The 11,558-nt window shown below is 55.8% G+C and overlaps 1 protein-coding gene across 1 annotated transcript; it reads left to right on the forward strand.

Annotated features, from left to right (window-relative positions):
- Positions 1-7,930: 7,930 nt before the first annotated feature.
- On the forward strand, positions 7,931-9,676 carry FZD10 (frizzled class receptor 10). The gene has a single exon (XM_044241024.1). The coding sequence runs from the start codon at positions 7,931-7,933 to the stop codon at positions 9,674-9,676; it is 1,746 nt and encodes a 581-aa protein (XP_044096959.1).
- The last annotated feature ends 1,882 nt before the right edge of the window (positions 9,677-11,558 follow it).

Below are 11,558 nucleotides of genomic sequence, written 5' to 3' on the forward strand. Positions count from 1 at the left end.
TTCCACCCCGGCCGGGGGCACTGGGCAAGTCTGAATTCCACCGGCAGGCTGGGAACCTTTGAGGGAACCGAATGTTCTTCTCCTCTAGAACCTCAGGTCTTGGGATCCTTCCCTCTCCCACCCCGCCCCGGACAAGGCCGGCCCCGTGGCTGAGGCTGGTGTCCTCCGGACCGTGGCTGTCCGTCCCTTGTGCACGCACCTACCCAGCGACACGCAGCCCACGGCACAGCCACGGTGACTGTTGCCTCTTCTCATTGAGTCCCACACGGGGTGCAGGGCTGGAGCCGTGCCCGCCTCCCCCGTCTGTTTCACCCTTGCCCCAGCAGCTCCCGAGTTCAGTCCGATGGAGCACAGTGATCGCAGTGAGTCCTGCCAGCTCTCTCCAGGCAGAGTCTAGACAGCCTGCCCTTCTCTTCCTGCCGCACCTCCAGGCTGTGGCACCCCAGCTGCTTCTGTCGGACGCTGGAGGACGGGAGAAGGGAGCACAGAGCAGTGGGGAGCAGGGCCTGCTGTCCTCAGCTACGTGGTTTGCTCCTAACCATATGGGGTTGTAGAAAGATGAAAAAATCGAACAGTTTCCTAGATGGCTGAGGACCGTGCCTCGTCGGTGGTACGTGTTCCGCAAGCAGGAGTCACCTCATGCTCCAGCTGCGGCTTCCGCTTCTCCCGCGTCCTCTCAGCGCACCGCCCCCATGGAGACCGCAGAGCCCTTCGCGCAGGATGGAAGCGCGGAAAAAAGTCATTGTTGAGTTATGGAGAAAACATGCACTGGGTGCAGTTCTTGATCCTGGGAGGGCACGGAGGATCCAGCTTGGAAATTCAGCTCCAAATGTGGAGCCCTTGTAGGACTGGATTTTATATATAATGTGTATCTATGGGGGAGGGAAGGGGAAGAAGGGGGAGAGACTGTGGTCAGGAGGGGGAGTCACGGGTCCTCGAGTCCTACTGTAGGACATCAAAACCCTCTGCCCTCCCCTCTTCCTCTGCCCCGGAGGAAAATGTGCTTTCTCACGTGAAATGGCTTTTACAACGAGCGGGACAGACGGACAGCAACTCGAACGTGACTTTCTTTCCTCCCTTGAACTCGGAGGCCCAAACCGTCTGTAAGGCCACAGGTCTGTTTCTGGTCTTCGCTGGAGGAAGAGGGGAAAGGCCCCGGGAGGGCCCAGGGGCACCTGCTGGAGATCAGCAACAGTGGCCACCTGGACAGACGTGCATGAGAGGGGAGAGTCTGCGCAGGGGACACAGCGGCTGCTCCGGGAGGCCCCCCATGGCTCTGCCGAGAGCCCCCCCACAAGCCCACTGTCCATCCTGCTTGCACTCGAGGAAGACCGGGCAGGGGTTCCACCAGAAAGGAGAAGACATGTGGGCAATGCTGTAAGTGAACACGTGCCTTCTAGGGGCCAAGACAGCTGGAGATCTGAGCGAAGACAGGGGACTGGCCCCGGCGTTGGAAGAGGACAAGCCCCATGTGACTAACACTTAGCTGCAGACACATGTCTAAGGGCTTTGTCTCCCTTCCTCCTAGCCCAGACCTGATAAAGGAGGTGCCGGCATTATCCTCCTTCTACAGCAAAGCTCAGGGAGGTTAAGTAACTTGCCCGAAGCCACACAGCAGAGGATGGGAATAACCAGATGCATGCTAGTACATCCCACCTGCTGCTTCCTCCACCTTTTCCTCACCATTTGGGACCCCCAAGAACCCTTTTGAACCCAGGAAAGCAGAACATCAAGATGATAAGACAGCGGAGCTGGGAGCCTGCCGCCCACGGTCACATCCTGACCCTGCTGCTTGGCAGCCGTGTGGCCTTGGCCAAGTTCCTTGGGATCCAAAGGCTCTCTCGCGCTCCTCATCTCTAAAATGGGCATCTCCGCTGGACCGGCTTCGCGGGGCGCCTGTGAGTCGCCCCCTTGGAGAGCCAGATGCTTGCTGGCATTTCCATTATTCACCAGGACCCACATCACCTGGTACCATTTCAGTCCTACTGCCGTCCTCTCCCCAGACCTCCGCTCCCAGGGGTCACACACCGGTCGTTTCTGAATGTGCTCTGACCTTCCACCGGCGTGGAAGCGCTCCCCTGAGCACCGAACACTTGCTACACCGTGATGTTGCACATACTCCCTGTGTGTACAGACGGAATCATCCCTGTGCCCTGGAGGGCTGGAGCCCCACTGGTGGTGCCCATTTTTCAGCTGAGAAGACTGACGCCCAAGACCTGGAGGACCACTCCCTGGGTCACGTGGTGGAAGCCAGTGGAGGGGATCCTGCCCTGGAGCCCACAGGGTTCCCCGCCTCCACGGAGGGCGACCCCTGTGCTTGGCCAGGTGGTTCCAGACTCAGCCAACCGAAGTCCCAAGTGGGAGTATGGTCCCCTCTTGCTGTTCTTTGAGGCAGGACCAGGCTTGAGGGTGTCCCCACTCTGTCCCTCAAGGAATGGTTTCCCTGTTTAATCTCGTTCTGTCACCTGTGCGGGGGCAACAAACCCATGGGGGGGCTGACCGCTTCCCCGGTCTCCATGTGGTGGCCCGGCTCCCCGGGACAGGCCATGAAAGGCTGCGGGGTTGGGGGGTGAAGCCGAAAGGAAACAGATGGGAACGTGAGTAATTAAATCAATATATCCCAAACACAAGTGGGGGAGGGGTGGGGGGGAAGCCAAACAATTAGGACAAAAAAATGAAGTTTGAACTCATGGTTGGGCCTTCCTTTCCAGCAGACTGTCCCTGAAGGCTGCGTGCCACCTCAACGGGACGAAAAAATAAATAAATAAAACACATACTCAAAGGCACTAGAATCTCTTTTTGTTTTATTTTTCTGGAATTCGGTGATTTCTTCTTTCACATAATTCTGCTTCAAAAGAGAAGAAAGAAAGAAAGAGAGAGAGAGAAAGAAAGAGAGAAAGAAAGAAAGAAATCTTGTATAAGAATAATAGATTTAAGTCTTTTTTCGAGGGTCCGGGTCAATTTGTTTGTGCTTTAGCGCCGGCATATGCTAAGCCTCTCCTATATTTTAAACAGATAATATCCTTGTAATTTGGAAGTACTTACACGAAGCCCAGCGTTGCCCCCTTTTTCAGGACGTTTGCTGTTGTTGCCGTCGTGTGGAAAAAAGAAATACTGTACCTTTAAATTAGGAGGCTTCGGATAATCACCTTCGGGCAGTAAAAAGGCTAATGTGCTGTGGAGAACAAGGAGTTTAATCTAATTTAGTTGGAGGGTGTCTGTCTGCGGTGTTGTTTTTTGGAGTGTGGGAATAGCGGAGAGAAGCTGCCTCCTTGAATGGTCCCTCCCGAGCCAGAAACAGTGGGGAGCCCCATAGACGCCAGTGATCCAAAGCCGGCCCTTGAAAGGGGGATTAGAGGCAGGCTCTGATTTGCAATTCACACTAATGCACCCCGTGGAACCTCTGGTAATATTTCAAGCCACATTTCAGGGGACATGGCCTTAATATAGCGGCCTGAGTTGGGTCGCAGCAAACACACCCCACGCCAGTCACCCGTTTGAGGACATGTGTGCTTTTCTGGGCTGCGCTCCCCTCCTGCCCAAGCCGGCAGCCTTTGCACAGAGGAGTGTTTTTGGGTGTCCTTCCAACTTTTGTGCCTGTTGCATTGGCTGCGTTCGTCCCCCCCCCCCACCCTGGTGGCAAAGACTGTGTGTTTGCCTTAGTGAGGATCGGCGGATGGAAGGTGTTTTCCTTGGAGAAAAACCGGGGGGCCAGGAGAACTGCGCTCCTGCTTGGTTAGAAATAGAATTTTCCCTGCCTGCCTTTTTTTTTTTTTTTAAATCTGATAATAAGTTGAGGTCAGGGCAATAGTACCTCTTGGTATCGGAGACCCCTCTGCGTGTCAGGCAATTATCAGCAAATAGACGGCGTTTTCCTCTTACTTGAAAGCAGAACTGGAAAAGTTCCCAATGAAATACACATATTAATGACATTGGAAGATAAAAGAGCACAGACCCAGAGACACACACCCATTTCACTGGATCTCCAAACCTGAATGTCACACATCACCCACGCCTGAGCCCTCCACAAGGAACTGGGAGAGCCTGAGCCCCGTTTTATCTGAAACTTGCCCCAATACGACCCTCTTTCTTTCTGTGAGCTTCGCTGATGCTGTACAACCTCACTCTTGCAATTAGCCTGTAACGTGCAAAGTCTATGCTTTAATTTCTTTCTCCTGCTCAAAGTGTCAGTACTTTTATCTTAAAGAGATTATGTGGGTTTTCTCTAATCTCGTTTCCGAGAGCTGAGCGCGGTGCTTTCTAATTTCCACTGACTATAACATAATAAGGAGAGATACAACTTTGATTTTTAGCAATATCTGTGTCCAGGTATTTTATACTTTGGCCTTTGGTCGACTGGGAGGACACGTCCACTCCTCAAATTCCCCGCCGTCCAAAAATATTGAGGTATCCTTCAACATACAGGCTGACTTCAGGGAGAGTCCTTCTTCAAAACCCTCTACTTTTCTGGCTGAACATTTGCAAGACTTGGAGAAGTAGTTTGTGTTTAAGAGTAGTTCTCTGAGGTGTATATATATATATATTTTTTTTTTTGGGTGGTTGGGGTAAAAAATATATATATAGTATTCCTTATCCCTGCATGTTATTTGAAATCATGTTTAATTATAAAGTTTCATTAAAAACCTTTGCTCAAAATTTTAGAGGCCTAATAAGATTTCCATTAATTTAAACATATCACTATTCCCACGACAGCCCCAAATGCTTTCTTTTGCCTCTTTCATCCATGGTTAAATATGTAAATAAAATGTCTAAAGTCATTCTTCAAAGAAGACAAAGGAAAAAAGAGCTGAGGGGAAAGACAGCCATAAAATTCCTCCCAATTCTCCGTAACATTTGCCAGAGGGGGGCCGGTTGCCAGCCAGGGCCGAGCAGCAGGGGACCCCACTTCTCCTTACAATCACACATCTCAAATCCCACACACAGGAAAAAAAAATAAAATAAAATATCTTTTCAGCTGGAGCCATCAAAAGGCCCTTTTCATTTATTAGTTACACAGTTATCTTGCTCATTTCTGAGAGCCCTCGTTTTTCTATAATAATGTCTATTTGTTGGTTTCCGCCTCAGCTGGGCAGCGCAGAGCATTTCTGCAGACGTTTTTTTATTTAAAAAAAAAAAAAAGAAAGAAACGAAACGGGGGAAGAAAGCAACCTGAAGTGGTTATAGTTAAAATAATGGGTCTGAACAAGGCTGAATTGAAATGACACATAAAAGATCAATTAGGACGCACTTTCCCAAATAGCTCACGCCCACGCCAGGCATTTGGCGCTCTCCCTCGCGTCCACAGTTTCTGAGGGACAGACACAAAAAAGAAAAGAGACAAAATGGTGCCAACGGAGGACCTTGGCAAGGAATATTCTGGAGAAGCCAAGTGATGTCCACTGAACTTTGTTTCACTCGAAGGTTTTGAAAATAGGGCACTACACAAACAGAAAAAAACAAAATCTTCAGTGAAATGGCAGTTTTGAAAAACGTGATTTTTTTTTTAACTGGGGAAATAATAACACGGTTGAAGGGGGTTGCTCGGATAGCATTAGTGTCTACCTTCTCTTCCACTACCCACCTCACTCCTGCTCCCTCCTCCAACGCGCCACAGTGAGAATCAGGGACAATGATTCAGGACCCGCTGGCTCACAAAGCTGCCTGTTAGTGCTGGGATCCTGGGCAAGCCCCAGCCTCAGTCTTCTGGGTGTTTACTGGATGGATGGGTGGACGGATGGAGGGATGGGTGGGTGGGTGGATGCATGGATGGTGGCCAGGGGGTGGATGGCTGGATGGTGGGTGGGTGGGCAGGTGGAGGGAGGGGTGTGTGGGTAGATGCACGGGTGGGGGAATGGGTGGATGGCTAAGTGGATATGTGAGATCTCCCAAGTTTCCTCCAGATGCAAAATCGTACCACTTGTTTTAAATAAAAGCCGATCTTCTAAAAAGCCTTCTCAGAGGAAGTGCCCCACTTCTGCCACTGCTTACAAAAAGCTTCCCAGGGAGGGAGGAGGAGTGCCTGGCAGTTGCCTCTCCTTCCAGAGGGCTCCTAGAGGTGGCTGGCAAAACCCTCAGCGTCTCTCCCTGCCGGGATTCATCCAGCTCTTCCAGAGCGGGGCGCGCAGGGCAGCCAGAGTGAGGGGCCGCACCAACCCCCAGGGATGTCTGTCCACGCGGCGCACCTCCCCACTGCTGACTTCAGAAAGGAAGGGGTAAAATAAAGGCCCGCTCCTCTGACCTCCCTCCTCCCGCCCAGCAGTCCTCCTCCTGCCCCTCTATTCGTGATCCTGGGAATCTTAGAGGAACTTAAAAAGATCCTGACCTCGAGGGCGTCTAAGAGGAGAGAGAGCCGGCCACCTCCTAGGGGAGCTGTTTATTTAAGGGTTACTATGGGATGCTAGGTGACATGTGGAGGCAAGGAGCGGTGTGAGTGCCCACACCGCCCGCCCGACGCGGTACACGGGCAGGGGCCTTGTGTCCCAAATTACTTTACCACAAAATAGCTCCGGTATAAGGGGCTGGGGGATAGGGGCACGCGGCCCGGACGCTCCTTCACTTTCCATCGAAACCGAGTGGCGTGAGTGCCCTCACCGCCCGCGGGAGTTGGGGACCCTCCGAGCTAGCTGACGCCCCGCCCTCCCACCCCCAGCTACGCATCGTCTTACGGGTCTGCAGCCCAGGAGGGCGCAGGCCGGGCAGATCACTCGCCAAATAATATAAATCCCCGACGAGCGAATGACTTCCTATAATAAATAAACTCAGCCGCCTAGAAGAAATCACACCAGCCCTGCCTGGCGCGAGGCCCCAACGCTCCGCGGCTTTGTCGGGGGCGGGGGGTCACTACACAAGCCAAGCCCCCACTTCCTCAGGCGGGGGGCGGGGAACCCAAGCGCCCCAGGAAGCTGTCGTCCCCTCCCCCTCCCCGCCTTCCCCGCCGAGACCTCGGAGGAGCGGCCCTAAAATCTGGATTCCCCGAGCCCCTCCCCCTGCCCTGAGCTCTTCCCTTTGAAATTTCAAAGAGAGCCCCTCCCCGGAGCCCGAGCCGGGAGCGCAGGCCTGGTGACTCCGGGGCTCGGGAAGATGCGGGCAGGTTTACAAGCCGAGGGGCCACTTTATGGCCAGGGCTGTAAAACGCCAATCCCACCCCGCTTTGAAAGCCCCCCCCCCGCCCGGGGCCCACCGTCAGGGCGAGAGAAGATGCGCCCCCGGCTCCCCCCCCGCACCGCCTCGGACCACCCGCTCGCTCCCGCGGCCGGTCTCCGAACTTCGGCAATCCAGGCTCCCGGGCGCGGGGGACACCCCGGGCTTCCCCGCGCAGGGGCGCCGGCGGGGGCGGCGGGGCGCGCGGGGGCGGCGGGCGGGCGGGCTGGGGGTCCGGCCCGCTGGGCGGCGGGAGCGGGCGCCGGGCCGGCTTTCTCATGCAAAGCGGCGGCGGGGGCGGGGCGCGCGCCCGGGGGCGGGGCCTGTCGCCGCCCGGCTGCGCTCCCCCCTCGCCTTTTGCGCGTCTTCTCTGTCCCGGACGCGCGGCGCGGAGCAGCTGCGGCCCGGCCCGGCGAGGCCGGCGCGGGAGGGAGGAGCGGCCGCCGCCTCCAGCCGGCCGGCCACCGTGCGCCCGCGCCGCCGGCCTCCCTGACGCGCCACCTGGGCGTTCGCGGAAGAGCCCAAAGTTTGCCGCGGCCGGGAGTCGCCGCCCGCCGGGAACCCGGGGCCCGTCGCGCTTCCCGGTATTGTTGGCCAACTTTGCTCGTCTCCCCCGCGGCCCCCACCTCGGCAGAGGCCGGGGGCGCCGCGGAGCGCAGCGCTCGGGCCGGCCGAGCGGGCATGGGCGGGGGCCGGAGCGGGGACGGGGAGCCGGGGCCCGCAGCCCGAACCGGGCAGCGGCGGCGCTGAGGGGGGCGGACCTCCCTGCCGGGGCACCTCCGACGCCAGCATGCCGCGTCCGGGCCCTCGCCTGTGGCTGGTCCTGCAGGTGATGGGTTCGTGCGCGGCCATCAGCTCCATGGACATGGAGCGCCCGGGCGACGGCAAGTGCCAGCCCATCGAGATCCCGATGTGCAAGGACATTGGCTACAACATGACCCGCATGCCCAACCTGATGGGCCACGAGAACCAGCGCGAGGCCGCCATCCAGCTGCACGAGTTCGCGCCGCTGGTGGAGTACGGCTGCCACGGCCACCTCCGCTTCTTCCTGTGCTCTCTGTACGCGCCCATGTGCACCGAGCAAGTCTCCACCCCCATCCCCGCCTGCCGGGTCATGTGTGAGCAGGCCCGGCTCAAGTGCTCCCCGATCATGGAGCAGTTCAACTTCAAGTGGCCCGACTCGCTGGACTGCAGCAAGCTCCCCAGCAAGAACGACCCCAACTACCTGTGCATGGAGGCGCCCAACAACGGCTCAGACGAGCCCTCCCGGGGCTCCGGCCTGTTCCCGCCCCTCTTCCGGCCGCAGCGGCCGCACAGCGCGCAGGAGCACTCGCTCAGGGACGCGGGCCCGGGGCGCGCCAGCTGCGACAACCCGGGCAAGTTCCACCACGTGGAGAAGAGTGCGGCGTGCGCGCCGCTGTGCACGCCCGGCGTGGACGTGTACTGGAGCCGCGGCGACAAGCGCTTCGCGGTGGTGTGGCTGGCCGTCTGGGCTGTGCTGTGCTTCTTCTCCAGCGCCTTCACCGTGCTCACCTTCCTCATCGACCCGGCGCGCTTCAGGTACCCCGAGCGCCCCATCATCTTCCTGTCCATGTGCTACTGCGTCTACTCCGTGGGCTACATCATCCGCCTCTTTGCCGGCGCGGAGAGCATCGCCTGTGACCGAGACAGCGGGCAGCTCTATGTCATCCAGGAGGGGCTGGAGAGCACGGGCTGCACCCTGGTCTTCCTGGTCCTCTACTACTTCGGGATGGCCAGCTCGCTGTGGTGGGTGATTCTCACGCTCACCTGGTTCCTGGCCGCAGGCAAGAAGTGGGGGCACGAAGCCATCGAGGCCAACAGCAGCTACTTCCACCTGGCAGCCTGGGCCATCCCCGCCGTGAAGACCATCCTAATCCTGGTGATGCGCAGGGTGGCGGGCGACGAGCTCACGGGTGTGTGCTACGTGGGCAGCATGGACGTGAATGCCCTCACCGGCTTCGTGCTCGTCCCGCTGGCCTGCTACCTGGTCATCGGCACGTCCTTCATCCTGTCCGGCTTCGTGGCACTCTTCCATATCCGCAGGGTGATGAAGACGGGCGGGGAGAACACCGACAAGCTGGAGAAGCTCATGGTAAGGATCGGCGTCTTCTCCGTGCTCTACACCGTGCCGGCCACCTGTGTGATCGCCTGCTACTTTTACGAGCGCCTCAACATGGAGTACTGGAAAATCCTGGCCACCCAGCACAAGTGCAGAATGAACAACCAGACCAAGACTCTGGACTGTCTGATGGCCGCTTCCATCCCGGCTGTGGAGATCTTCATGGTGAAGATCTTCATGCTGCTGGTGGTGGGTATCACCAGCGGGATGTGGATCTGGACGTCCAAAACCCTGCAGTCGTGGCAGAACGTCTGCAGCCGCAGGTTCAAGAAGAAGAGCAGGAGGAAACCCGCCAGTGTGCTCACCAGTGGTGGGATTTACAAAAAAGCTCAGCATCCCCAGAAAACCCATCTCGGAAAATATGAAATCCCTGCCCAGCCTCCCACCTGTGTGTGAGCTGGCTTGTAGGGGGTGGGGGGGGGGGGGGGGAAGAAGGGGAGCTGGGGAGGGAAGGGGCCTGAGTGGAAACCTTTCCTGGACAGGATACCCTGGCAGTCAGAGCCATGCCAAAACGTGGTGCTTTTCCTGGTTGGTGTTTTTTGTTTTGGGGTTTTGTTTTTGTTTTTGTTTTTTTTGTTTTGTTTTGTTTTTTAATAAAAGTAAAAGAAAAAAGTTTTTACCCTGAAATTCAGGATGCTGTGATACACTGAAAGTTAAAGATGTGCTTCCAAGTTTTTTGTTTGGTTTGGTTTCCAGAAGGTGAGCTCCCCAGTTAAGCAGCCTCTCCGGTAACTGGTTTGCAATCAAGTCAAGCCCCAGAAGAAACTTTTGTTTCGAAGCTTCCTTACAAACAGAGCTGTGTATATGCTCTGAGTTGGCTTTGCTACCCATTTACAAGTCAGAGGAGAGGTAACTTCTTTGGACGGTAAAGGACTTCTGCTGGGAGCACTGAGGGACAGAGGAGGGGGAGAGAGCAAGAGAGGCAAAGTGGGTCTCTGGCGAGGGGCTGTCCCCCTGGGGGCCCACCCCCAGGAAGGCTGTGTGTGGGACAGCAGCGTCTGTGCAGACAGGAAGAAAGGGGAGCCCCGACGATTTAACACACTCCAGTGCATTTGGAGTCACTTAAAATAGACTCCAGCCTTCACAAACGGGTCTTTCTCCAAGACAGAAACTTCCAAACCTAACATTTGCAACTGCAAACAATGTGCAATACATTTCTTCCCTCTTTCCGTGAAAATGAAAAGAGAAACAAGTATTTTGCTGTACATAAAGACAACAAAAGAAATCCCAACAAAAGCATGGAGAGGCCCAGCCCTCAGAAACCCTCTAGTGTTACATTTTGTGGCTTTTTAATGGAAACCAAGCCAATGTTATACACGTTTGGACTGATTTGTGGAAAGGGGGGGAGGGGAGAAAGATCATTCAAAAGTATCCAAAGGGGTTATTGACTCTTTCTATTGTTAGGACAAATGGTTTCCATGAATAGTTCATGAAGCACTACACAAATCTAGTTGATTCTCCCCACACCCCAGGGAAGAGCGGTCCTGCTTGTGTATATTTGTAATATATGATATTTTTCATGCTCCACTATTTTATTAAAAATAAAATATGTTCTTTAGTTTGGTGCTGGTCCCTTGCGCGTCTTGAGGTTCCCTTGCCTGAGTGTGGAGAAAGCAGAGCCAACTTTCTGCCTCTGCTCGCTGTTCAGGCAGATCCTGACTGTGCGTCTCTGGCTAGAGAGATGACTGCTTGTCGTGTGAAACGGCAGATGGGCGGCTGGCGAGGCTGGCAGAGAAATTTAATTTCAAGTTTCAGTGGAATGACATGCAGGAAATGTGGAAGGGCTGGACATTGCTGCTGTGACTCTTGGTGGCCGGCTGTGAGGGCTTGGTTGTAGACACACTTTCTCTGGGAGGACTTGGGCACCAGGTGTGGCTGAATCCTGGCGAGCCTGGGCCCGGCCTCAAAATCGGGTTCCGTGGGTCTGATGGGATCAAACGGTACCGACACAGAGTCCTCTCAGTCAGTCCGAAGCGGCAAGTCTAGGACTTGTTCACAAAACAGGTTATAGCCCCAGACAGGATAAAAGATCTGCTCAGGGTGGCAGGGCGTTGAGAAGTCAGTCAGCTCTGTATGTCTGTGAACTTGCTGCTTCTCCGGTGTTTGCTGCTGGAGCGGCAGACACGAAGTGGGCCCAGGTTCACCGGTCAGAGGCGCAGCGAAACTCCAGCTCTAACATGAAGGATCCAAGGGCAGGGTCCAGGCGTCTCGCCGTGGGAAATCAGCAGAGTCAACCAAGCTCTCCTTGGGGTCGTGCGGATGTCAAGCTCCCGGGTGA

Source organism: Neovison vison, chromosome 3, assembly GCF_020171115.1.
Source record: "Neovison vison isolate M4711 chromosome 3, ASM_NN_V1, whole genome shotgun sequence".
Taxonomy (NCBI): Eukaryota; Metazoa; Chordata; class Mammalia; order Carnivora; family Mustelidae; genus Neogale; species Neogale vison.